Consider the following 27,969-nt stretch of genomic DNA (forward strand, 5'->3'; position numbering starts at 1 on the left):
TAAAAAATAGAAATATTATTTAAAAATCTCTGCACCTACATAAAAATAATAATATTATTATGGTGAAAATAACATGATCTTACACTTCAGCTCTATGTAACTGACACAACGGTGCCACCAGGCCGACACCTCGCCTTCATATTATTATGGTGAAAATAATAGAATAGAACTCACCCCTTTCCTATAGAAACTGGACCAGACAAATGCATTGAGACTTTTTTTCCCTGGTCTTAACCAAACACAAGTTTTCCAACAAAAGAGATCTTTCAATGGGAACAACATGAATGCCAAGATTCAGAGCTCATCCAAACTAAATCAAAATCATTGAAATTAACCTGCAAGCAACTCATGAGCAGATTCAGACAGACTAGTGAATCAAGAGAAAAGACCAATAAGTCCATGAACCTTGAGAAAATGGAAAAAGAAACAAAGCAGCAGTCATATTCAATTCCATGCAACCACTGTATATCGACAGATATCAGTCTACAAGGGGTTTCCCTTCTGTTATGAGCAAGAATGTACAAGTTGTGGTGATACAACATAACTCTTCCGGTCTATTCTGATCGAACCATGTTAGTAACTCAAGGAAAAAGAAGAAAGAACAAAGCAAAGAAGAAAATCGTGATCGATTACCCAAATATACAATTTCAAAAATAGAATGCAAGTTTTTCATCTATGGTGTCTTGCAGTCTTGTACATTTCTCCAAGAGCATGGACAATTTGTCATCCATCTTGAAGAAAGAAATAGCTGATCTTCCATTTTCTCCATTCCCTGATTTGTTACACTTCAGATCCTCATCCTCGTCCACAGCTAAATTTTCAGACTTCAGAGCATCACCAGTTTCATGCACCATGGGAGATGAATCTAAAGGCTCAGGCGGTGACATGGGCTGCTCTGCAAGTGGAATATTGCAGCAAATCTCCACAATTTCATCAAAAGACGGTTTTGTTGAAAAAGAATGCATTGTTCGATACTCTTCTTCACCGATTTTCCTCTCCAAAACCTGCATCATGGAACTTGAGTTTAATGGCATAGCAGCACCAATGCTGTGTGTATAATCAATTGCAGTAAGCCTGTCCAGATGCTGCTCCAACAAATATGCAACAGAGCAACCCCCAGTTTTCAGATTAATTAACCGCCAGTTCTGAATCCTCCTGAATATCGCTGACCATCTTGGAATGATATAGTAACACGAACCATGAAGCTCAGGATATGCAGCAGTCTGCACCAGTATTTCTGCCTCTATAGCAGCTAGATCAGCATTTAACATCTGGCATGATTGGGTCATGTAGCTTATCAAACATTCTTGAAGGGCCAGCTTTTGATCTGGAATCTTCAAGCCCATATGAGAACCTTCTTTTAGCCAAGGCATTTCATTTACAAACGGTGGTAGCTTACAGCCCTTTATCAATCTGATGAGTGATTGAATTCTCACAGGTGAGCTCCATCCAATGCTTGGTAAGTACCTATCCACAAAAATGCGTTCATTGCTAGACTTCTCAAGCAGATCAACCTCGGGACTTGGCCAATGGTTTACATTTGTGGATGCAGCTGCTGAAATCCCCTCGACCAATCCGTCCAGTGCTGCATTGAAGATTGAGATGAAATGGTTTGGACCAAAATAAGAGGTATCACCATTTTCTAGAAACTCCAATGAAGATCTCAAGTAGCTCAGAACAACTCCATGAGTCTCCACTGGACAAACAGTAGGTTGTAAGGGTGAATGCTTTGCCAGCCATAGCAGACCCCCTCTCAATTTATCATCCTTGAGAAAACCATTCGACTTCACCTGAGGGTCGTTATCACATAGGAAGACAACTGAAAACGAGTATATTCTAGTCATGTCTGCATCATGAAGTCCAAGCCTCCTAATTATTGAATGCGAAGAATCAGTATTTTCTTCAGCATATACATCACTGCTTAGTATCAGGAGGGGTAATTTTGATCCAGATGGTATAGATGCTAGAACATTATGAAGTCGCACCTTCTGAATTTCCCATGGAATACTTTCTGATACAAGAAATACAACAGCGCTAGTTCCAGAAACAATATCATCTTCAGGAATCATATCATTATTGTCAAACACAACCTCCTGAATAATAGACAGGCAACAGTTATAGAAAGGACTAAGTTGGGTACTGATCCAACTCCATATAGATAAGTGGGGCATAGAAACTATTGGCTTGTGGTTTTCCTTACTAGAACCCATAACTTTTGAGAGCAACCATCTTGAAATCTGACCCTCTTTAAGCAACGGCTGGACAGGAATAAGCAGCTTCCAGCAAAGGCAACTGGCATCAGGATTTCTTGTGTGTAATACTGGTGCAACCAGTTCCGACACATTAATTGTTGACCATGATTTGCTTAGTTTCTCATATCTCGCTCTCAAAGCATGGTTAATGTTAAGCTCACTATAAGCAAGCCTGGGAATCTAATTATAAAAAAAAGAAACAAAATTTAACAATTAAATCATGCAATTTAAAATAACTCAGATATCAGAGATGTAGCAACAATAACTCACATGTTGACTTTGTCGGAAAGGAACTCCCACTGAAAGCGAGCACAGTGCAGCATTTGCTAGCGTATTTTTCTGCTCACGGGTTTCTCTCTTTTTTGTTGCTTGATGCTTCCACTTCCTGGTTATCAATCACAAAAGGAAAGAATTTTGAGCCTCCCAATGGCTAAATATTAGATACATAACAAATATCATAAGGGAAAGTGATGAACCTCAAGATCAGCCTTAGCTTCTCCTCGGCAACTTTATTCTTGTGGTGAAGCACAAGCAACTGGTCTTCATTATCTAGTTCTCTCTCTATATCCATTTGAGATGCTGAACTATCACCTACATTGTTGAGTAGAGAACTGACAGGTGCTAGAGAACTGACAGGTGCTGGAGAACTGACAGATGCTAGATCTCTGACCATATTTACTTCATGTTTGGGCAAAATTGTCTGATCCATGGTGGCATCATTTTCTAATTCAATCATTTGAGCATCCTCAATTCGTTGTGCATGGTTACTTACATTGTGATCCACTAAAGAAGTACTGCTTGGAAGAAAGGCTTCTGCTACTTTGGCATCAGTTTCTCTGTTTAATAAGGGTATTGGCTGCTCCTCAAGGAGCTTTCTAGATTGTGTAATGGCCCTCTGAGTGATGTTGGCTTCATAATCATGAATTACATCATTGCTTGAAATTTCCCGAGTATCTACTTCAGATGCATCAGCTCTCTGATCAACCATGTCGAACTCATTATACACCCCTGTTTCTCTTCCCTCAGTGATGTGAGATATGGGAGGACCAGAATAAATATCATCAATAATTCTTGGTGACTTCTTGAGATGCACAAGCTGTGAACACTTTGTAGGAAAATCCTTGTCACTACTAAGAAATGGACCTTCCTTCACCATGTAGCTCTCCTCAAATTTCTTTAGTACGAATCCATGATATTCTAGAATACTTTCTACATCCTCCTCCTATGAATGAGAAAATAATAATAATAAAAAGATATGGAAAATATGCTAATTAACAAAATAGATAAAAAATTGCATTTACCTCCAACCCTAGCCAGCTCATGATGTGTGTGACAGGGATACCTTGATTATTTTGAAGACTACCATGCAGGGAAGCAAGTGCCTGTGTTCTCAACTGCAAAAAGGACCTTTGCTTAAACTTTATGCAGTCATAACCATGAAGCAAGTGCAGTTTCACAGAAGCAATGAAAGCTATTTCAATCACACAGACCTTGAATCTCTCATGAAAAGAAGATACAAAAGAACAATACCATAGATAATGTGCAACACTAGCCACATTCTTACAATCATGTCTCTCTCGTGAAAAGAAATGGTCCTGAACAAACGTAGGTTTTTTCCATTGGTTGCAGTAAGTTGAAATAGTTTTAGAATGTACACTTATTATACCCCAGTTTTTTAGTGGCCAATTTAGCCTAGACGCCTACCTAATAATTCAGATCAATGTTGCAGTCATCTTTTATCCTCTTTTACTTGGTTTTTCCCTTTAGACATGTTACCACCTGAATTGCCTCTCTCACAAATTAAAGGATTCAATAAATTGCTAATACACATGTATTTAATAAAATAATATATTAAGACATTTTTGTTATGTAGGAAAATCTATATACAGGATATACAGCTAAAATATTTATAAAATGCATATTTATAAATATATGTTGTGGATTGTGCTTCATTATTTTATACTTAGTCAATCTTTTACTACTGCAGCTTTCTATTTCCAACGTCTTGTCCTCCACACAGTTACAGAAAAGAATAGTTGCATTGGATCATAGTTTACTAGATCAGAACCAGACTGGCTGGTCGGATCTCGAAAACCAGGAACCCGACCCCTGTTGGTCCAGCTCACCTAATGCATCATCCCCACTTAGAAACCACTATAAATAGCTGACCCGGCTCCAGCCGAGACAAATAGAACCTGTCCGGCTTTGTCCTTCAGCATACAAGGCTCCCGATTTCCATAATCATTTTTGTTATTTTAGATGGCAGTTTAGTTTTTGTTGTATATGATGACAAAAAATTGGGGTTACCGTAGTTAAACATTCATTCTTTGAGCCTACCTTATCTCACAACCCTCTCTTGCACACCACCACCATCTATCCCTCTCTCCATCATCCTCTCTTCCTCTCTTGCTGTGTCACACAGCATGTCACCACCCTCTCTCAGTTGCTTTCTGCCTCGTCTTCATACCCACCGTCCATCTGCCACACCCCGTTGCACCACACTATGCAGTCTCCGCCCCATCTCTTACCTCCTATAGGTCAGTTCGAGGAAAAAGCAATTGCATCTGACATAAGACGTGGAATTCCCTGACAATCATCGAGCCAACCGCAATAGAAGTTCCCACCACTTTTCTGGCTTGCCCCCACTTCCTCCGACCTCCACTCCCTTTTCCTCTTCCAAACTCTCTCAAACTAAGATCCCACAATACACCACCCTTCTCTTTGCCTTAGACCACAAACTGTTTCTACCTCAAAACTCTGTTGACCTATGCTGCATGCCATGCTGTCCAAGGTGCACATTGCATGACTTTCCATAACTTCAGGTATTTTACATTTTTTAAATATTTTCTAATATTATAATTTTGCATAACCTTATGTTTTTAAACAATTTTTTAATTAAACATGAGGTCCAATCAGTTGACCAATTAGTTCAAAATTTGACCAATGACTAATTACCCTGTCAGCAATTATGCATGGAATACTTGCCATCAATAAAGTCCGAACACAACTAAGAATTGTTCGAGAACAAATTTTGTAAGAAACAAAAATTAATTTTTTGGGTTTTGACCTTCACCATTTAATCCTTGTCGTACTCATGCACTGCTCGTGCAAGATTTACAAATTTTTCTCAAGAGGTTTACTTTATGTTGACAATTCTTCAATGGGATACCAAAAATGATAACATTATCCAGCAGCTAGCAGTATGACAAGCACATAGCACTTTCAAAAATCATGTGAAAGAAGCAGAAAACAAATGGAAAGTACCTTTGCAAAGTGAGCATGCATCAAGCAGGCCTGCAGGTAAGTTGCTTTTCTCGCAAGACGAAAGAAGGCAATAAAATTACCTATTCGACAAGATCTAAAAAGAAATTACTGCATTATTAAAAGTATTACAACATAAACAAAATAAACAAAACTTTGGCCATAGGTACCTTGCTACATTTCATTATTAAAAGTATTACAACATAAACAAAATAAACAAAACTTTGGCCATAGGTACCTGGCTACATTTCGAGCAAACACAATTTCTTGGGTGCATCTCATCTCAGGAGTCATCTTAGCAAGGTCAAGTGAGAGCTCTGCAGGTTCCACCTAAAATGCAATGGTACAATTAGTATCAATGCAAAAAACAGAAACATCTTTCACACAAATATAACTTACTTTGTATCCTGGATGTTTATCTAACTTCAGGAGTGCATAATAACCTCGAAACTCCTTTTCTGTAGGTACACTGATTCCTTGCTTTCTGTGATCATCATACATCTGAAACAGCTCAACCGATGTCTTATTCATCTGTTCAATATTTAGATGTGCATCAAACCCCTCCGAGAAGCCCTCTCCTTTATTATATTCACAAAGCTCATGCATAGCAACAATATGAAGTCTAATCTGGTGTATAAGAGACAAAAACCAAATCAGCACATGAAGTACTATTGTCTTAAATGGAAAACATAGCATCTCTGAGTGTGTGATACCATTTGCTCAAGCATGACCATAGCCTGGCGGCCGAAAATATGTTGCATTCTAAGGTCCATCCTTATTGCTCGCATTCTATCCCACAAGAAGTTGTAAATGCTCAAGAAATCCTCATTATAAGGTTGATTTAACAAATTCAGAAGATAATCAACTGTCATCTGCAGCACTGGCATAGGCCTGATCAAGTCAACTTCACGCTCTGCTGTCCTGTTATACTGTATGAATCAGATAAGAAGTAACATGTGATTGCTAGGTGATTTCAGAGTATAATGTAATGGGCCAACAGGGGATGATAATTACTTAGTAACTACCTTTTTAACAGCAAGATACTTGCTAGTTTGGTTTCTGTCACCATCCAATCTCTCATACTTATCGAGATCCCCTTTCCTCTCACGTTCCCCTCTTTCTGATTCTGAAATATTAGAACAAATATCCACTTCGTAAATCTGAAGTAGCTCAATATACTCTTTAGTCTTTTTTAGCAGGAAAAGAGACTGACATGTATTAGAATCTCTATGCAGAAGGCACACATAAGGTTTAAAGTAAGTAGTTGAACTACCTGGACACATGTCTGGACATAGCCCGACCACCACTGGAGATGATTCCGAACTTTCAATTTCAAGTAAATTCTCTCTGTTTAATGAGTCCCTAGCTTCAGCAGGTTTATCTGCATCCCATTTGTCCACAGAAGCTTGACTGAGCTTATTTTCTGGAGTCTTACGATTAGCATCAAGCAGGTTTTCTGCTGGTTGGGTTAGCTCAAAATTGAAGCGGGCCAACCGTCTTGCCTTTGCTTGCATTTCTCTGCAATTGAATCAGAACACAGAAATGACTCAATATCCTATTTATATATTATATTATAATATATTATATTATATTATATTATACACACACACACACACACACACACACACACACAAAAACTCTTCCCAAATAATAAACAGAAATCCAAACAACATGCCTCTCAAAATCATGTTGGACAGAAGATGAGCCTACAACAGCAGCAGATGGTGGGTAGGGAGACCTGGCCCTTTTGGGTTCTTTAGAAAAAGAATGCTTTGATGAAGCATCCACTCCAGTACCATATATATCAGAATAATCTACCATTTTCAACCTCTCTGGAGGTGGCGAATTAGAGTGCTGAACAGGTGGCTTCCTTTGATTGGTCACTCTAGGAGGGGTTATGTCATGCCTGCAACAAATTTGAAGCATCCAAAACACCAGTCAATATAATGGAACATAATAAACAGTGAAACTTCTGAAGAATTGTCATGATAATAAATTGAACTGCATAAGAATGAACAAGGAAAACAACTCCCATCAGAGGTCATCACAAGTACCTACATGAAAACAGCATCTGAATAATATATATCTGAAACTATGATGTCTACTTTAAATAATATTTGATGTAATATCACTATATTAACTGCAAAAGAATGACGTATGAATTAGTACTAGAAAAACCAACCTCTTAGCTTCTTCATCAAAAGAGAAGGATGGTAATGTGATGTTTGAATTGTCAGAATTTGCATTTCCAATATGCACATTTGTATGGATTTGAGACCTATTACAAAGCCAAACACAAGTATGTTGTTATTCACATGAATTACATATTGTTTGAATTGTAACTGCCTCAGTTAGAAGCTGTAGAAAATAAAATTAGTTAGGCAACGATCTAGATAAAAAAAAACAGAAATCCTGAACATATAAAGAAAATGTTTATATTCGTATTAAAAAAGTAGAGCCAAGGAAAGGGGGAGAGAGGGTGGAGGGCATGTGGTGATGGGAGAAGAAGGGAGAGTGATGGCAGCTGGGAAAGGGAGAAGAGGGAAGGGGAGAGGGGAAACGGGGGGAGAGAGAGGGAGGTACGGCCGGTCGTCGATAGGGACGAGGAGAGCCGGACGCAGAGAGGGAAGGGGGTAATGGGGCAGAGGTGGCGGCGGCGTCCGGCGAAGGGAGAAGAAAGGCGGTGACAGAGGCGTATGGGGAAGAGAGAAGGGAGGCGGCGAATGATGCCTGAGACAGACAGAAGGGACCGGCGAGACGGGAGGGCGACAGAGACGACAGCGGCGGCTGCTGGGGAAAGGAGGGGATAAGAGAAAAAAGAATAGGGGAATGGGGGGAGAGAGAGAGAGAGATACCGCCGGAGGGAACGCTGCCAGTCGCCGGACATCGACAGGGAGGAGAGCCGCTCGCCGATCTTAATCTGGGTTTTGCTGAGAAGAAGGCGTCACGCTATTTGGGCAAGGGCGAGGGGAAGGGGACAGGTCTTAAATTGGGTTTGATCAAATCAGATAAATCTGGCTCGAACCTGACTCGAGCCAGGATCTGATCCGATCCTAACGAATCGATCAGATGCACCTGGGTCAGCTTGAGGCGCTCGGGCGAGCCCAATTAACATACAATAACATCAAACATTTGAAAGGGAAGGTGATTTCCAACAGTCAGATAACATACAATAACATGAAACATGTAACTTGAAACTTGTAACTAACATACAATAACATCAAACATGTAACTAACTATTGCATCTGATGACATATTGTATGAAACTTGAAAAGGAAGGTGATTCCCAACAGTCAGAACTCTGCATGAAACTTCCTATAGTAACAACCAATTCAAATAGTATGATGACATATTGCATCTGAACTAATGTGTATACAAGTTAAAAGTAAATTTGCTATATATATATATATATATATATGCTTGTGTGGTTCATTTGTTTCACCCCTTTTTAGGGTCTCGTGCGCACAAAGAACAAATGGGAATTCTTAGAAGAACTGCAAGGAAGAAAATGGAAAAAATACCTTCTGTGATCAGCAGTAGGATGATGGTTCACAAGATTAGCAGCATCACGAGATGGCAAGGTAGGTGACCTGGTCCTTCCAGGAACACGGTAGTTGGAAACCTGAGATGGGAATTTAGCCTCGACATCTTGACTTCCAGTGAAGTGTTCTTGCGCATGCCAAGGTCTGTCTTGATTTGTGGGATGACCTGGCCCAAGTGGCTCATCTAGTGGGTTGCCAAAACTAGAAGATGTGATAGAATGCCTGCGGTCACAAGAAATAAAATCATCAAAGAAGTGAACTTTGTATTGTAAGAAATATTAGTTCTTCTTTTCTCGACAACAGCAAAGGTAAATATAGGTAAAAAGGAAGATTTTGCACATAATTTCATGAATCTGAAATCAAAATTAAGTTAAGCAACACCTGATGTTTCAGAACATAAATCTGCAGATAAAGTATTACCCTTCGACTATGGCTTTCACCAAGCAAAGTGTTGGAACTTTTTTCTTACTGAATAGCACCTTACTTTCCTATTCACAGAAATTTATGACATGGTAAAAATCCTTAACATCATCTCTAGTAACTAAAATAATGTTACCAGCGTGTATATATTTTTTTAATCAAATAATCCTGCATAACAGACCATTAGAAAGACGAATTATTTAACAAGAGTCAAATCAAACTATACTTAATATTTCAAATAGAACATTGAACATGAAAACAATATATTTTCTCTTTTTTGGAACTACAACCATCCACCCACCATCTGCAACTTCCATTTATGTGTTTATATAGTCAAGCATATTGAGGCTATACATTGACAATTAGGGATAGCAGCTAGTAGGGTTTTTGGGGTACCCCTGTAATCCGGCCCGCTTAAACTGGGTATGGATGCCCTTTAATCAGGTCTAGAATACATTGTCATCACCCCTGGTTCTATCTCATACTAGTGATCATTACCCAAAATTCAATACAGACACAATGTGGTTCAGCCCTATCCTTTAACAACATACCTACTTATAGCCACATTACCAAAATCCTGTCCATAAGCTATCCACCTCTATTAGATAATATTCACAACTCTTACACAACACATTAAAAAAAAATTGAAAAGAAAATGTAATACCTAAAACTCCATCATCCATACGTCATTTAGCACACCAACAAAGGGCAATGTAGCAAGAGGATGGCCCAGAAATAATTAATTAAATCTTTTATATCTCAAACACGATATAGACAATTGAAGAACCCAGCATGGAACTTCTTAACGTAATGGCCAATTCAAATAGTATGACATTTTTTTGTAAAAGATAAGTTACAAATAGTATGACATATTGCATTTGAATTACTGTGTATACATGTGAAACTAAATATGCTATCTCCATGTGCTTGTGTAGCTCATTCATTGCAACCCTTTTTGGGATTAAGTGCTCTCAAAGAACAAATGCCCATTCCTAGAAGAACTGCAAGAAAACGGAAAAATTACCTTCCTTGATCAGCAGTAGGATAATGATTCACAAGATTAGCAGCATCACGAGATGGCAAAGTTGGTGACCTGGTCCTTGCAGGAACATGGTAGTTGGAAAACTGAGATGGAAACTTAGCATCAACATGGCTTGCAGTGACATGTGTTGCACCAAGCAAATGCCTGTCATGATTTGTGGGATGACCTAGCCTAAGTGGCTCATTTAGTTGGCTGACAAAACTAGAAGTGACAGGATTCCTGTGGTCAAAAGAAATAAAAGCATCAAAGTACTGAACTATGTATTGTAAGAAAAATTAGTTTTTCTTTTCTGAACAACAGTAAAGCTAAATACAGGTAAAAAGGTGGATCTTGCACATAGTTTCATGAATCTAAAGTGGCAGAAATAATTAAGTGCAATATTTCAAACAAGATACAGACAACTGAAGAACTCTGCAAGGAACTTCTTATAGTAACAACCAATTCAAATAGTATGATATATTGTATTTGAACTAATTTGTATACATGTGAAACTAAATATATTATATTTGAATGCTTGTGTAGTTCATTTGTTGCAACCCTTTTGGGATAAAGTCAACACAGAATAAATGGGCATTCCCAGAAGAACTGCAAGAAAATGGAAATTTTACCTTCTGTGATCAGCAGTAGGATTATAGTTCTCAAGATTAACATCATCACGAGATGGCACTGTAGGTGAATTGGTCCTTCCAGGAACATGGTAGTTGGAAAACTGAGACGGAAACTTGGCCTCAACATGGCTTGCAGTGGCATGTGTTGCACCAGGCAAAAGTCTGTCATGATTTGTGGGATGACCTAGCCTAAGTGGCTCATTTAGTTGGCTGACAAAACTATAAGTGACAGGATTCCTGTGGTCAAAACAAATAAAAGCATAAAAGTACTGAACTTTGTATTGTAAGAAATATTAGTTTTTCAAAGCTAAATACAGGTAAAAAGGTGGATCTTGCACATAATTTCATGAATCTGAAGTGGCATAAATAATTAATTAAGTCTGCGATATTTCAAACAAGATCAACAACTTCCATTTATGTGTATATAGTCAAGCATTTTGAGACTATACATTGACAATTAGGGATAGTAGCCAGTAGAGTGTTTTGGGTACCTGTGTAAACCAAGTCACTTAAAATGTGCTCGCTTCTTCTATCAGGCTGATCCTTCCCTTAATACTTGCTGTTTAAAAAATTTTAAGGAGATGATTGAAGCTATTGGAAGATATGATAGGGGATTAAAACCACTAAGTTATTATGAGCTACAAGTTCCATTACTGAAAAAAGAGTTGGATTATACAAATAGCTTATTAAAGGGCTGCAAAGAATCATGGGTAAAGCATGATTGTTCTATTATGTCATATGCTTGGATCGATAGGAGACAGGAGTATAATTAACTTTATGATCAACTATTCCTTAGAAACCATGTTTGTGAAATCAATAGATACATTATCTTTTGTGAAATCTAGAGAAAAAATATATGATTTGTTTGACAAGTTTGTAGAAGAAATTGATGAACAAAATGTCATCTAAGTTATAACCGATAATGGAAGCAACTATATGTTAGCCGATAAGATTTATCTTTTGAATTTTTTAATCTTTAAATTACTTTGTCTCCAATTTAAATGGAAGAACTATGTAACTCCTAAGTCTTATCAATTTTGTTATCCTTTTATCTTAAGTAAATTACTTGAAGCAAAAAAACAACACTTATATTAGACTCCATATGAGACACATTATATTGATTTAATGTTGGAGGATATTAAAAAAAAATTTGAAATCAAAAAGACTTTAGAAAGGATAATCTTTATCGTTGGATTTCTCTATAATCATATTATAAGAATTCACAAGCAACAAGGAATTTGTGAGATATGATGTCACCCGATTTGCTACTTCCTTCTTGACATTACAGAACATATATTATCAAAATATAATCTGAGAAACATGTTTACCTCGGAAAAATGCATAACAAGCAAATAGACAAAAAAAACGAAAGGCAAGAGGGCTAGTGATATCATCTTAATATCGTCCTTTTGGAATCTTATAGTTTATATATTAAAGGTAATGAGCCCTCTTATTCGAGTCTTTCGGATGGCAGATAATAAAAAGAAGCCTACAATGGGATATATTTATAAGGCTATTGATAGAACAAAGGAGACGATTCAAAAATCTTTTGATGGAAATGAAGAAAAGTATAAGAAAATATTTGCAATCATTGATAAAAGATGGAATTATCAACTTTATCATCCATTACATACAACAAGATATCATTTGAACCCAAAATTCTTTTAAAAGAACACCTTTGTTGGGTATGATGCAGAAGTTGTAAATGGGTTATATCAATGCAATGCAAGATTGGTTCCAAGCCTTGAGATGCAAGATAAGATCATATGTGAATTATCTCTATATAAGAATGTCGATGGTCTTTTTGAAATTCTAATGACAGTTCGATGTAGGACAACTACATCCCTAGATATTAATAAACTGATATAATTAATCTAATATATAGTATGTTATTGCTAATAATAAAATAAATTTTACAGCTGAACGATGGACTCTATTTGGAAATTTCATCCTAAACTTGTAGCAATTGACTATCAAAATTTTTAGTTTGACATATAGTGCTACGGGTTGTGAGCAAAACTGGAGTGCCTTTCAACATGTAAGAATCACAGAATATTTTTGTTTCAATTAATGTATTCTTTTTTAGATAGATATATTATTATATTTTTTAAATTATATGACACGTGATAGATTCACACAAAGAGAAGAAATCAATTAGAGCATCAATGATTACATGATCTTGTTTATATAAAGTATAATCAAGTATTAAAGGCTCGTCATGATTTACGAAATAGCATTGATCCAATCTCATTACAAGAGATTGATGATTCAAATAAGTAATTTATAGTGGAGATGAGTTCGAATTTACAAGATATCGAAGACGAGCTTGTATTTGAAGATGACAGCTTGATATGAGGAGATGTGGCAAGAGCCTCAGATGTTGAAGAATTACAGACGTATACAAAACAAATGATGAAGGAAAAAATGAGTGCAAAAGCCTCAAACTTATCTCTCGCCATTATTGAAGAGGAGGAAACATATTTTAATGAAGATGGACGAGAATAAGAGAAGGAGGATAATATGTTTGAGAATGACGATATTGATTATGATGATGATTGAATTTGATGCTAAATTTTATTGTTTTGAGTCTTTTGACATTTTTGTTATTAGAAGATGAATAATGTGACATTGTACTTTAGATCTTTTTAATTTAATATCATATTTTTATTTATATAATCATATTTATCATTTTTTTTTTAATATTTCAAAGCGCCTCGCTCGCTCGAGCGAGCGCTTAACGCCTCGGGCATTTTGGGACCTTGGTGCCTAGTGCTTTTTAAATTATTGGTTCTATCTCATACTAGTGATCATTACCCATAATTCAATACAAACACAATGTGGTTCAGCCCTCTCCTTGTACAAATACCTATTTATAGCTACAAAAGCAAAATCTTATTCATAAGCTATCCACCACTATTAGATAATATCCACAACTCTTCCACAACACACAAAAAAAAATTAAAAAGAAAAAGTAATACATAAAACTCCATCTTCCATACTTCATTTAGCCCACCAACAAAGAGCAATGTAGCAAGAGGATGGCACAAAAATAATTAATTAAATCTTTTATATCTCAAACAAGATACAAACAATTGAAGAACCCAGCATGGAACTTCTTATCGTAATGGCCAATTCAAATAGTATGACATCTTTTTTGTAAAGGATAATTTACAAATAGTATGACATATTGCATTTGAACAACCATGTATACATGTGAAACTAAATATGCAATCTCCATATTATCACGAACTTAACTGGAATTGCCTAAGTTGTGCGGTACCCTTGCGGCAATGTCACCAACTTAACTGGGATTGCCTAAGTCATGAAGCACCCTTGTGCCAATGTCGCGGACTTAGCTGGGATTGCCTAAATCATGAGGCACCCTTGCGTTCTTCGTCTACAAAGGAATAGTAGCAAGTCCGCAAACGACTACTCACCAAGTGTCGGGCGCAATGGGCAAGTTCCCATAAGCTCAACATACGAAAATCCAATCAACATCAAACACTACCCCAAACACCTATCCAGCCCAATGCCACTTGGGAGATTACAAGGTGCTGAGATTGCTTACGTTTTGCATCGCAGCCTATAAAAAACAAGCCATGGCACGCGAAAATAGAGCCATTTTGGGACAATTTTATCCATTCTGAGGAATAGTCACTCCGCAACGCTTCGATCTGTTCTTGCTCACAGTTTTCAAGCAAAAATACACAAAACCAAGGCAAAATACACTACCAAGCATATGTACAAGCAAACAAAAACGACGAATAGTCCGTTGACGAATATGTTACAGGTGCATGATGACCGTTCGTGACAATATGCTTGTGTAGTTCATTTGTTGCAACCCTTTTAGGACAAGGTGCACACAAAGAACAAATGGGCGTTCCTAGAAGAATTGCAAGGAAGAAAATGAAAAAATTACCTTATGTGATCGGCAGTAGGATAATGGTTCATAAGATTAGCAGCATCATGAGATGGCAACACCGGTGATCTAGTTCTTCCCGGAACATGGTAGTTGGAAAACTGAGATGGAAACTTAGCTTCAACATGGCTTGCAGTGCCATGTGTTGCACCAAGCAAAACTCTGCCTTGATTTGTGGGATGACCTAGCCTAACTGGTTCATTTAGTTGGCTGGCAAAACCAGAAGAAGTGACAGGATACATGTGGCCAAAAGAAATAAAAGCATTAAGTACTGAACTTTGTATTGTAAGAAATATTAGTTTTTCTTTTCTGAACAACAGTAAAGGTAAATTCAGGTAAAAAGGTGGATATTGCACATGATTTCATAAATCTGACATCAAGGTTATGTTAAGCAACACCTGATATTTCAGAATATAAGTCTCCAGATTAAGCACTATCCTTCCACTATGACTTTTGCCAATCAAAGTGTGGTACCTCTTTTTCTCACTGAATAACAACTTACTTTCCTATTCACAGAAACTTATGACATGGTAAAAACCATTAACATCATCCTTAGTAACTAAATCATGTTACTGGTGTGTATATATTTTTTTATCAAGTAATCCTACATAATAGGCCATTAGAAAGATGAACCATTTAACAAGAGTCAAATCAGACATTTTATGAGATTCAAAAATAGCATATTTTGGAATAGAACATTGAATAAGAGTCTACTCTTTGTTGGAACTACAACCACCAACCCACCATCTGCACTTCCATTTATGTGTATATAGTCAAGCATTCTGATGCTATACATTAATTAGGGGTAGCAGCTAGTACGCCTTTTTGGGTGCCTGTGTAAACCGACCCATTTAAACTGGATATAGAAGACCTTTAATCAGGTTTAGGATATGTCCAGAAAAAAAAAAATAGGCACCTGAGTCATGTTTGAGTTCATTTACCTAGATAATTAATTGGGTTGGATTTCGGTTCTGAAAGAGCAAACTTCAAGGTTACTCAACTCGCTGTCATTCCTGTCGTTAAAACATATTTGCAGTGCATCGAGTTTGATAACTTTTATATGACCATCAAGAACTTTCACGTATTAAGGAGTTTATATAAAGTTTGTGATGAAAACTTCTTCTGCAAATGATTTGATAACTTTTTGTAAAGAAAAATTTTGTTCGCATTATCAAATTTAAGTCTTAAATTCCATTGTCAAGATAGAGACACAAAAAGTCTTTAAGAACAGATACAAACAAAGAGACAACAGATGCACTGTACAGGCTGAAAACAACATGAGGGTTGTTTCAGGAATAAAATAACAAGATGTCTACTGTTAAAGCAATATGGTTTGAAAACAACGGCACGTAAATCGGATCTAAGACCCAGAGTAGAACATTTGATTTGATTAAATGCAAAAAAAAATCTCTTGTAAAAGGATAGCATGGACAAGGGGTAGTAGAAGAATTGGCCAGAAGAAGAAGAAAAAAAAAACAGTGATGAAGATCAAGAAAGGCCAATGGACAAGATACTTTGGTCTTAAATAAATTGACCTACATTATCTAGATGCATGAGATGTGCATCTACCATGCAATGGATGAGATACTTTGATCTTGAATAAATCAACCTACATTATCTAGATGCATGAGATGTGCATCTACCATGCATTAGTTTCCAAGAGCTCACCAACTTGCTTATAAAAGAATCTTGGTCAAAGAAGTACTACAGATAGGCCTAAAAATTGAATGGAAAGTGGATTGACTGAATGGTGCCAAAATGAAGTTCACCATTTATTCTGACTCAAAAGAAATCTAAATCCAATGTATTTAAATCTTCATGAAATATAAATTCAATGCAAGAAGTCCTCTAAAGCACCTAAAAATTAACACAACTTAAACCAAAGCTTATTTTGACTCGATTTTGTAACCTATCTAAACTAACCCTACCTGTTTCATCCATCATTTGCCAATTTTATCCTTGATATCCCTGAACAAAAGGAGACACCAGCCACTATGGACTCTGTGATAGCAAGAAGGCCCATCTATGTTTGCCACTAGATCTAGATGACAATTTATTGCCTGGATAGACAATGGTTAGTTTATCTTTGGAGCTCAGTTTGCAGTTGGAAGCATAAGTAACATCGGCATCCTTGAACACTAGATCTTGGAAAGAAACATGAACTAGAACGACCTTGAGGTATTCCCTTGTTGAGTTCGAAATATTTTTGACAACAATGGTGACGATAGGCACTAGATCTAATCATACTTTATTTGTGACTTGCCCAATCTGATCTTTGCAGCTATGGTCATCTTATTTATTTAAATCTTTCACCATTTGGACCGTTTCTCAATTGTATGGAACATAACTAACAACACTTCTTGACATCAAATCTTACACCCCTAACATGGTATTGTTATGGTCCTTTCTTATAGTATCAGTTTCACATACACCATTTAAGATGCTCCCAAACTGCAAGATGTTAAAATGAGTAAGTTATCCACATTGCCACCTTTTTGTTTTAAAGGATTAATTTCTCACCACCAAAACGACTAGCAGCCATATTGGCTCCACAGAACCATTTAGGGGCCAATTGAAGGTCAGTCACACAAATCAATGTTTCCCCTAGTTGAGATGGGGGCATTAGGATTGTTATGAAATATGAACTGGTCTGAATAACAAAGACAGCATTCGAGCTGTATTCACAAAGAAATAGAACCCCATGATAAAATATCTATTAGTGCAACAGCAATCCAGCTCATAGCGATTCGTTTGAACCCTTATAACATCAAAGAAATATCAAACGATCCACTTCCAAGTTGTTCATGATTATGCCCATGTAGATAAAAATGGTTCTAATTTCAACCAACATTTAGGACTTGGACCATAGAACTCCAATGTCCTTCGCAACAAAACAGAACATAAACATCAAGAACAACTGATACCTCGGTAATCAAGAATTAGGTAACCGATGTCATAATGCAAGATGTGGGGTTAACTTAAAAGAAAAAGTTTTTTTTTTTTATTCTTTTACAGCTCAGAACATATCATATCGTTAATTGACTTCGAGGATTGACTCAAAACTCAGGCTAGGAACGACCGCACAAGAAAGACGAAGAGAAAGAGAGATCGGGATTCACCTTTGCGCTCGAGAAGACACTTTCCCTTGTCTTTGACGCGGCTGATTGATCTGGGCGGAAGGAAATTGGCCCTTTTCGTGGAAAATGTTGGTTTTCGGTGTGGAAGGGCCGGAAGGGAAGATCACGGGGACCTGGGAACTTGGAGGGGCCGAGGGGCCGGGACAGTGTTTGAAATCATGAAACGCCATCTCCAGGGAAAAGCCGAGAAACGCCTTCGATCGGCTGCGAGAAACCCTAACCCTAGCCCAAATCCACACCTCCTCGGAGCCGATTTTAACTGCGACCGCCAAAGGAAATCCAAGAAGATAGAAAAGATATCGCTCCAACGATCGCGGCCGGCGAAGCTGAGGCGGAGGCGATGCTCCGACGGGCGACTAAATTGTGGTACGGTGACTGATGTTGTCATCGAGCGCGGCTTCTATTTGTGCCCTTTACATTTTGTTTTGATTTCTTTTACCAAAATATTTATATTTTAGATATTTCCTAAAAGATATTTCTTTTTTTTAATAATACCTTTAATTTAAGATAAATCTAAAAATTATTTCATCCCTTTTTTTAGTATTTTTCAATAATATTTATATCATTTATTAATGAGCTAAAATTATTATAAATATTAGTACAAAATATTGTAAATCACTTTAATTGTCATTCCCCGTAAACTATTATAATATAATAGTTTTATACTTATAATTAGTTTGATTGAGATTAATAGCCTACTTATATTATTTATAATATTTTTAAGTAAACTTTATATTGTTTTTGTTATGATGGCCAAATCGAAAAATACTGTAATAAACCAAAACACTAGGCATAAAAATTTTTAATGGGCAATTCAGATTTTTTTAAATTAGTAATACTATTTGAAAAAAAAAATTAGATATTTATTTTTAAAATCACTCTATTATTTTATTCTTGTGATGACATACCCAAAAAAATATTTTATATGCTTTTTTACATGGAAGCACCCAAATTTTTTGAAATTACTTGAGCATTTCAAATAGGATAATTGAACAAAAAGTTTGTTCTTATCTTTTGAGATTTATTACATGGTATATAGGATTTGATCATGAAATATATTAGATAGATTCATCATATATTATGTTTGTCTCACTTACATCCTTCCATTTCTTCTTAATTTGTGGGGCAATTATATGATATCATCGAGTGTTATAAGTTGATTAAGTTATTAAAGTTAATATCATCGTGCCTCACAATAATATGGTGAGGCGTCGATATCAAAATATTACATTGATAGCTTGTTTATATTTTTTATGAATTAAAAAAATATTTATACTTAACATATTTTTAGTATATTTATCTATAATCATGCTTATACAAACATCAGTGAGTCTGATGATGATGTACTCGATTCTTTAATTAAAGAAAGATTGAGGGTTCAAAATCTCATTCAATATATTAAATATTGATATGATAGTGGTGCATCATATCATCTTAAAAAAAAAAATCATATAATATATTAGTACATAAAATATTGATGTGATATTAGTAACTAAATCGATTTATCAAAAGTTAAAAAGTTTTAAACCTTATCTGATTTTTTTTTTTTTGTTACCATTTGTCACATACATTACAAATAGAGGAAATGACATCCACATAGTTATTAATATGGATAATTATATTAAAACTTGGTGTGTTCTCAATAAAATTATAAAAATGAATGTAATAACATTCACTATAGCAACATAAATATTATCCATTTTACCTCAGACTTTCATGATGTATTTATTATTATTGTTTTTGTATAAATCTAAAGATATTTATATTTAAATTTGATATATTATCAGTATGATATAGAAAAGGAGTGTGATAATGTTCAGATATTAAATATTATTCTTTTTTTTTTCATATGTCCATAGTAGAGTGAAACATAACATTATTGAATATATATAGTTTTTTGTCATTTTTGTGTGAATTTAAGAATACTTAAGAATCGATATCGTTGATAAAATAATTGGATTAACTCGATTTAGTTCGGATTTATGTGTACAAGAAATATTTAAAGAACCATGGAGGAGATGCTTGGTGTTCAATTTGGTATCAAATTGTAAGAAAAATCGAAGTCGGATAAGATTTTCAACGTGATTTCTTTTACACTCATGTTAGTAGAAAAACGAGAAAAAGTGATCTTGATTATCATTGTATGAATCAAGGTTCGTCGTACCGTACCGTACCGACATTTTGATCCGGGCTCAATACGATATGGTACCGGTGTACCAGGCGGTACATCAGGGCGTGCCGAACGATATGCCTTGGTGTATCGAACAATTTTATACTTTTTTTTCATACTGTTGCGGTACCGGACGATCCGCGTACCGGTAACATGTTAGATTGGTACATATCGCCTGGTATATACGATACATTTCGGTATGATAGATCTTGGTATGAATAACATTTTGTAATTAGTTTAACTAAAATAAATATTTTATAATATAAAAAGAATACTCTATATATAATTTATATTTGGGTAATTCAGACATGACTTAAGGTCTTAGTTTCATTCTGCTGATTAGATTGCTACGTGTCAAGCTGATTGGACAAACATCTGGCAGACACTCGTGCACCAAAATAGGACACATAAGCATATAAACTCGAAGACTAACACTCATTTCAGGTGCACGTATGGATATAGACACGCTATTTAGTGGATCAGAAGATTGGATGGATGCTTTCTATCAAAAACAATGAAATGATGAGGATAAGATGATGACTCTGTTTTTTGGGTTGTTTGACCCAAACTTGATTCCCTGCAAAAACCGGGTCAGCTCGGATTGGACCGAGCCATATCACCAAGAAACACTTGACTCGACCCGAACCGGACGAAGATTCACCGATGAAACCAACTCTGACGTACGAATCGTGCACGTGGCGTCAGGAGAAGCCTTGTATTCCGGCTCAAGGCGGTTCGCCAAACAAGCGCCGTTGGTCGCATGAACCAAGTGGTTCCATCCACCACGGATGGAGATGGAGATGGAGATGGAGATGGAATGCACAGCCAACAGAAGGCACAGTACCGTCTTCCACACAAGGAAGAGGGATCTGACATGACATGGCTGTCGAGCGAACACGTTTCGAGTGGGGGATGGGAATGGGACCTCTCTTTTGGTGGCGTCTGCGTACGCTTTGGCGCATGCGCTGGTGTGCTCGTCGGCGGATGAACAGAGCGAGAGAGCCACGACGAGGTACTGCAATTTGTCCGCACACGGCACCGCTTGACGACTGCAGACGGCCTTTTCTACGCGTCCGTTCTCGGCACTGATGGCCATGCATTCTGGGAGAAGCTGTAGAGGGAGCAGTGAAGTCTGCAGTTGTCTGATATGTTTGCTGCAGGTGAGCGCTCGGCGGTGATGATTGGAAGGATGGAGGAAGGAGGACTTCGAGGGAGCAGGTCGAAGCCTTCATCTATCCGACGTCTTTGTTTGGATCAGTAGGATGAGTGTTTGGCTAAAGTGGAAGCAGCAGAATAAGTTGCTGACTGCATTCATAAGAACAAGCAAATTTACTTGAGATGGTTTCAGATCATTCTCCCCTTTCGTTCTAACTCCCAACTCTCTTGTTCGACTAAGACCATCATCAAATGATCTACTCTTCTCTCTCTCTCTCTCTCTGATATGGTTGACTTTCTGCGGCGGTGACCGGAGACCACAAGGAGAAAAAATACTCGACATCCGACAAGATCTTCCCCTATAATTCCCTCGAAGCTTTTACTCGTAATTATTTCTGGATAAACACCATGATCTCGTTAAGCGTTGTGTTGAGCGCGCTGTTATTGCTGGATCGATGGCAGGTTTGACCTGCAGAATATTCTGTGGTTATGCAGGATGAATTTTGCTGATGAAGAACGGAGGGGGATCGGATGACATTATCATGGGAGAACGGATTGTTCCTGTGGTGGGCGAACTGTTGCCCTGCGCATAATAGTTACTTTAGCTTTACTCATGAGAAGGCCACTCTGATGGCTACAATGGCTTTTGTTTCTACCTCAAATGTGCATGGCTTCAGATGACTGTCCTGGCATTGTGACGGAACAGTCATCATCACTGTAGTTGTCGTACATGAGATGGTGGGATTTCTGTCATAATTCCTCCTCGGTTCAGTGTCGGCAAAATTCTCGCCCACCACAACTCGGGATGCTGCCGTTGGCTCAGAGAAACATGTTGGTTCCATATACGATGGACGCTTCAATCGAGCAGTCAAAGAACAGAGGCGGCGTTTTTGTCATACAGAGCTTCTCACTCTCTGCTCTCAACAAGAAGAAGACGAACGGGGGAGAACAGCCTTTCTTCGATGTAATATTTAAGTGGACTCTGTCTTATCTACCGCTGGGTACAATAGTGGGTCCGACTCCGCGGAGTGCTTATTTATTATGACGCCTCGGCCTTCCCTATTTGTCGTCTCCTCCATCTCTCTCTCTCTCTCTGGTCGCCTCCCTTCTACCCTCCTCGCGTGCTCCTTTCAATCTCCTCCATTCCTCCGCACCGGTTGGCGTTGCTTCGCCCCCTCGCCCCCGTCTTGGTCCATCTCTTTCTGCCATTTCGCTTGCTTGTGGGTCTGCTCCTTTGGATCGCGAAAGGTCACTATTTTCCGCGAGGATTAGCGGGAGTGGAGGTCGGGAAAACCGAAACAGGGTTCCAGGAAGAGGAAAGAGTTGAGATTCGATGCTTGGAGCTCGTGTCACTTGGAAAGGAGAGAGCTTTCCTTGATTTTGATTCTCTTCCGGATCCGCTTCCTTCTCTTGACCGACTGCCGAGCTCGGTTTCACTATGGCCGGAAGCAACGAGGTTAATGCCAATGAGTCCAAGGTACCCACTCGCTTTTGTTTGACCTCGTTTTCCCTTCTGCCTTCTGCATTAGATATAGAGCTCTGATTTCCATGGGTTCGACGCGATTCTGGCGATTTAGTGTTAGGGTTTCGCCACTTGGTTCTTATCTTGCTCCCTGATGATTTCCTATGGTTTAATTCGGCAAAAGGCCAGAGCTTTGATGGATTTGAATCGATTCCCATCTGCTGTGTCCTCTCACTCGGTGTTCCTTCCCCCTGTGCGTTGAATTCCGGTGACAAAGTTCCTATCTTTATCTGAGATGGATGAAGGAGATACAGAAACCCCATTGATGTCATCTTGTTTTCTCCTCTCATAGATTTTGATCAGGTAAAAGCAAAAAAACACACGCTTTTGCGATCACTAGGAGCTGCCCTCTTCCCGGGAATGCGAAAAAGATCGAAGCTTTAACCCACAGTTCCTCCTATAATTGATGAAAAGCCAAAAGCTGAACCCCACAAAGCCTGCCTGATCCTTTTGTTGATCTCACTTCCTCATCGCTGTGTTTGATGCCCACACAGATGGCGGTTCCCCTCAACACCTGGGTCCTCATCTCCAACTTCAAGCTGGCCTACAACATGCTGCGCCGCCCCGACGGCACCTTCGACCGCCACCTCGCCGAATTCCTCGACCGCAAGGTCCCTGCCAATGCCACCCCTGTCAATGGCGTCATCTCGTTCGATGTCCTCATCGGCCGCACCAGTAAGCTGCTTTCACGCATCTACCGCCCTGCCCCCTCCACCTCAGCCGCCGTTCCTCTCCTCGCCGACCTCTATCAGCCGCCCTCTGCTGACCCCTTTCCGGTCATCATCTTCTTCCACGGCGGAAGTTTTGCCCATTCCTCATCCAACAGCGCCATCTACGACTCACTCTGCCGCCGGTTCGTCTCCTTATGCGGCGCAGTCGTCGTGTCCGTCAATTACCGCCGGTCACCCGAGTACAAGTATCCCTGCGCTTACGACGATGGGTGGGCTGCCCTTAAGTGGGCTTCTGGAGAGCCGTGGCTTCAAAGCGGAAAGGATGCCAAGTTTCGGGTGTTCCTCGCAGGGGACAGTTCTGGAGGAAACATCGCACACCATGTGGCCATCAGGGCAGCGGAGTCAGGAATCGAGGTCTCCGGCAACATTCTCCTTAACCCCATGTTTGGTGGAAACTGTAGGACGGAGTCAGAGAAGAGGTTGGACGGCAAATACTTCGTCACCATTAGGGACAGAGATTGGTATTGGAAAGCGTATCTCCCCGAGGGGGCAGATAGAGACCACCCGGCTTGCAATCCCTTCGGCCCCAATGCAGCGGAGCTGGATGGTCTTCCCTTCACAAAAAGCCTCATTATAGTGGCAGGATTGGATCTTGTTCAGGACTGGCAATTGGCGTATGCCGAAGGGTTGAAGAAGGCCGGCCACTCTGTGAAGCTTGTGTACCGGGAACAGGCCACCATCGGATTCTACTTGTTGCCAAACACTGATCATTTTTACCAAGTGATGGATGAGATCAAGAACTTTGTCATGGCTAACGTGCAGTGAGTGCACAACTCTTGATACCTTCCCGATTTGACTACGAACATCGGAAGCTTGACTTATACTGCTTGTGGCTTGTTTACTTCGTCTGTTCGGCACCGACGACATGCATTTGGATAATTGCCGCCGCTGCTACTGCTTGCATACGGTCAGACTTAGTTTCGGTTCTGATTCATGGGATGCACATGAAATTAGATTAAGATGGTTTCTTTGGCTTGGTTTGAATTCTGTGTCTCAAGTTCAAAAGATTGTTCTAACAAATTCTCAATATTATTCAGCATGATCCATTTCGACACGGCGGCATGGAGATGCTTCTGAGTTCATGGAAGAAACTTTGTTTCTTGGATGGACTAATGTGTCCATACCAAATCATGTTGTATATTGAGGTTCCAAAAGTCCATACCGAATCATGTTGTATATTGAGGTTCCAAAAGGCAAAGAACCTTGTCGATCTTGCTGGGATGGATTACCGGGACTGAACTGGCTAATGCTGTAACAATATTGATTATAACAACATGGTTGAACATTCAAAAGTGTTGTTCTTATCCATGTATGCTGCCACACTCCTGGATGTTTTCAGTATGAAGATGCCCTCTTGTTCTTCGACCTCTCGCCTATGTTCTCTTGATTTGTATCCTCCATACTCTGCTAATTGCATCTCTGGCTAATGTGTTTTGATTCATTAATATCGTTCGTCTTGTGTTCATCGTCTCATCTCATGATTGGAGTCTGCAAAGTGTTTGTGTGCATCTTCCGTCTGCTGGTTTAGACATACAACGTTGGCACTTGCAGTTTCCCCGCAACAGCTCATAGTGTTCCAAGTCTTGGACTAACTTTGCTTGTTATCTTGGCTTCAACAGAGGAAAAGATCCTTTCTTCCATCCCGTCCTGGGACTAATATCTCTGAAGCATCTTCTGCATACGCTACACTGTCTTGAACATTGCTCAAGGAAGTTACGATGGATGGATTCATGGAACAGCTAAGGTGGCCGTAGGGAAAGGAGGCGTCAGAGAACAGCCAGAGGTTAAGCTGTCACAAGCAATAATGGGGCTCTTCTTTGTCATCTTTTTACGCATGTCAGACCCCCTTCTTGGCAGCTTCGCTGCAGCTGCTCTCCGGCACGCCTGGCTCTCGTTATGCGTCGAAGACTCATCCACCTACCTTCCCTCGACAGACGACCTGCGCATTACTTCACCGGGCAACTGGTTTCTCGGTAATGCCACGCTCGATGCTTCCACTCTTCGCATCAATCAAGTAGTACCGATGGAGAAAGGTGGGACTTTTTGACTTAGCAACCTCTTTGATTCTCTCTAATGGTTAGAAACCAAGTATCGTGTATCATCACAAGTACAGAGATGGGAAACAAGATGATGCGTACAGATCTAACACCCAAAGGTTTTTGTTTGTTGAGTCATGATGGCATCCTCTCACGAGTGGGCCAAAAGGGAACTGCGAAAGCAGAGCATAACAAAACATGGCTTGACAGCAAGCGAACAAACAGCTTCGCCAACTCTTCCTGCGCCGCGCCCTATCAACAACACCTGGCTTCGCAAGGACTGCTACCACATTATTGGGATGGATCCACCGGCGGCCACGATCTGCTGCTCCAGCTTTCGTCCAACACACAGACAACGTCACAAAGGCGTGGTTGGATTGGAACCCCCAAAGGAAGAGCTTTTAAGCACGCTTACCAGGAACAGAGTCTCCAGCTTGCTCTTCACCAGGAGATACTCCTGCCGCACTTGCTGCAGACATCTGAGGCACCTGCAACAAGTCGAGTCCTACGGTGAACTCGGTGGCGACAAGAACAAGAATCATGTATTTCGAGAGATCGCATGCTGACCCTTCGCGGTTCATCTCCTCGCAGCTGATGCGGAAGGCCATGCAGACATTCTTGACTCTCTGAGCACCTATGCTGTTCGATGGAAGATCCCAAGTTCAGTATCTCATGCAGATTATTATTATTATCTCGCTTACACTGGGATCGGCATGCAACAGAGCCATGGTAGATCAGTGGTGGCTTTGTCAAAATGCTAATGATCACAGAAATGAATCAAGACAAACCACAAGGATCTCAAACATGCATTCTGGGCTCTAATTTCATGGTGGTGTCAAGAACCTGGCACTGCTGCCTTTTAACTGGTGCACATGAGCAGCCACTTTCTTGAAGTCCACGACCTCCTGATCTCTGCGGAGATTGCACCCAAACAAATGGCAGAGGATGAACCCAAACACAAATCATGCGGAATACAACATCAAGACAGGAGTCCGTGGACCAGATCACTCACAGCGTCCTGCTTAGTTCATCCTGAAGCTTCTCAGAATCTTGAAAGAAAAGAGTGACGACCTCCGTAACGAAGTCGGGGTTGCTCTCATCCTGCAGCTGCTGCAGCTGTGTGTACTGGCTATCCAGAAACCCCTTCTCCGTCACCAAACACAGATTTAGAGGAACATCACAAAAACCCAAAGAAATGAAGTAGCAGCAAGAGATGATCTCTGTACCTCGCGGAAGAGAGTTGATGTGAATTCAATGTATCTCCTCTGCAAGTTACTCGACTCCATGTTGTCTCCTCTGCTCACAGGGACCAGGTTTCTTCTTCACCGCTTCTGAGGAAAAGATAACAGCAAGAACAACATGGAAGAAGGGATTGCACGGAGATTCAACAGCGTTGGAGGGAATTTATTGGTGCGGAGAAATCACTCACCCTCTTACTTGCCGCTCTTAAGGTCGGCCATAAATTGTCATCACCATCCGTCATCAATCGCCCCTTTCCTCTTTTGCTACTATCCTCGCTTCTCTCTTTACAGCCTATCCTCTTACCATCTCCACTCTCTCTCTCTCTCTCTCTCTCTATGCTGGACTGACCGGTTGGGTTCTTGAGATGTGGCAGAGCACCTCAGCCCAACCAGGCAAAAACAAGTGTCAGCTACCTTCGATTAGCTTACTGTGATAGGAAAACACAAATCTAGAGCTCGCCTTGTTGCGGCGTAGTTTGGTCCCTCTCAGTGTCTCTTTCCCTCACCAATGATCAAGTAACACAAGTTCCTATCTACTCTCCTCTCTCTAACGATGGACAAGATTCTGAACCTGCTTTTGGCTGCTGCTGTTTGGGTGATGGGTGCTGTCAGCTGCCAAGATTACCCCCTCCTTCTGTGAAGGATTTACTCCATGGCTGGGTGTTCCATTAAGCAATCTACATTGTAGATATTCCCATGAACCTAATCTTGATTGCATGTATATTTTGTGGTTGAGTTGGGAATGGAGTCTCCCCTCCTAAACCCTTTCTCCATTGTGTTGAATATATTTGCTCTATCATCTTTATTCCCAAAAGAAAGCCTACAGGTGCTACAAACGAGTGCTCCGATTGCTTTGCTTGAAATAAGCATGGCCACAGAACACACTCGTCTGCTTCACGCCAGGAATCATCAACATTCCATGTACTACTTTTA

The 27,969-nt window shown here is 39.4% G+C and overlaps 3 protein-coding genes across 6 annotated transcripts; 1 reads left to right on the top strand and 2 right to left on the bottom strand.

Moving 5' to 3' along the window:
• Positions 1–415: 415 nt before the first annotated feature.
• Positions 416–18,537, bottom strand: LOC103986251 (SAC3 family protein B). 2 transcript variants are annotated; one of them, XM_009404193.3, is made up of 17 exons: positions 18,164–18,537; positions 15,045–15,254; positions 11,126–11,362; positions 10,500–10,736; positions 9,035–9,277; positions 7,696–7,791; positions 7,189–7,419; positions 6,787–7,031; positions 6,539–6,639; positions 6,227–6,442; positions 5,913–6,140; positions 5,752–5,843; positions 5,517–5,610; positions 3,554–3,646; positions 2,729–3,474; positions 2,523–2,637; positions 416–2,432 (listed from the first exon to the last, which is right to left on the bottom strand). In XM_009404193.3, exons 1-17 carry the CDS (start codon positions 18,349–18,351, stop codon positions 648–650), a joined length of 5,157 nt encoding a protein of 1,718 aa, XP_009402468.1. In that variant the 5' UTR covers positions 18,352–18,537; the 3' UTR covers positions 416–647. The 2 variants fall into 2 exon arrangements, with proteins under 2 accessions (XP_009402468.1, XP_009402470.1); XM_009404195.3 differs by lacking the exon at positions 15,045–15,254 and having other exon boundaries at positions 18,164–18,535.
• A 4,035-nt stretch (positions 18,538–22,572) lies between these two features.
• Positions 22,573–25,124, top strand: LOC135613090 (gibberellin receptor GID1C-like). 2 transcript variants are annotated; one of them, XR_010487201.1, is made up of 3 exons: positions 22,573–22,983; positions 23,523–24,666; positions 24,797–25,124. XR_010487201.1 is itself a non-coding variant. In XM_065110081.1 (2 exons), exons 1-2 carry the CDS (start codon positions 22,945–22,947, stop codon positions 24,522–24,524), a joined length of 1,041 nt encoding a protein of 346 aa, XP_064966153.1. In that variant the 5' UTR covers positions 22,573–22,944; the 3' UTR covers positions 24,525–25,124. The 2 variants fall into 2 exon arrangements, 1 of the variants encoding a protein (XP_064966153.1); XM_065110081.1 differs by having other exon boundaries at positions 23,523–25,124.
• A 683-nt stretch (positions 25,125–25,807) lies between these two features.
• On the bottom strand, positions 25,808–27,365 carry LOC135613092 (histidine-containing phosphotransfer protein 1-like). 2 transcript variants are annotated; one of them, XM_065110083.1, is made up of 7 exons: positions 27,225–27,365; positions 27,022–27,126; positions 26,808–26,938; positions 26,639–26,707; positions 26,363–26,434; positions 26,211–26,283; positions 25,808–26,129 (listed from the first exon to the last, which is right to left on the bottom strand). In XM_065110083.1, exons 2-7 carry the CDS (start codon positions 27,079–27,081, stop codon positions 26,079–26,081), a joined length of 456 nt encoding a protein of 151 aa, XP_064966155.1. In that variant the 5' UTR covers positions 27,082–27,126; positions 27,225–27,365; the 3' UTR covers positions 25,808–26,078. The 2 variants fall into 2 exon arrangements, with proteins under 2 accessions (XP_064966155.1, XP_064966154.1); XM_065110082.1 differs by having other exon boundaries at positions 27,022–27,361.
• Positions 27,366–27,969: the final 604 nt, after the last annotated feature.

The sequence above is a fragment of the Musa acuminata genome, chromosome BXJ2-5 (genome assembly GCF_036884655.1).
Source record: "Musa acuminata AAA Group cultivar baxijiao chromosome BXJ2-5, Cavendish_Baxijiao_AAA, whole genome shotgun sequence".
Taxonomy (NCBI): Eukaryota; Viridiplantae; Streptophyta; class Magnoliopsida; order Zingiberales; family Musaceae; genus Musa; species Musa acuminata.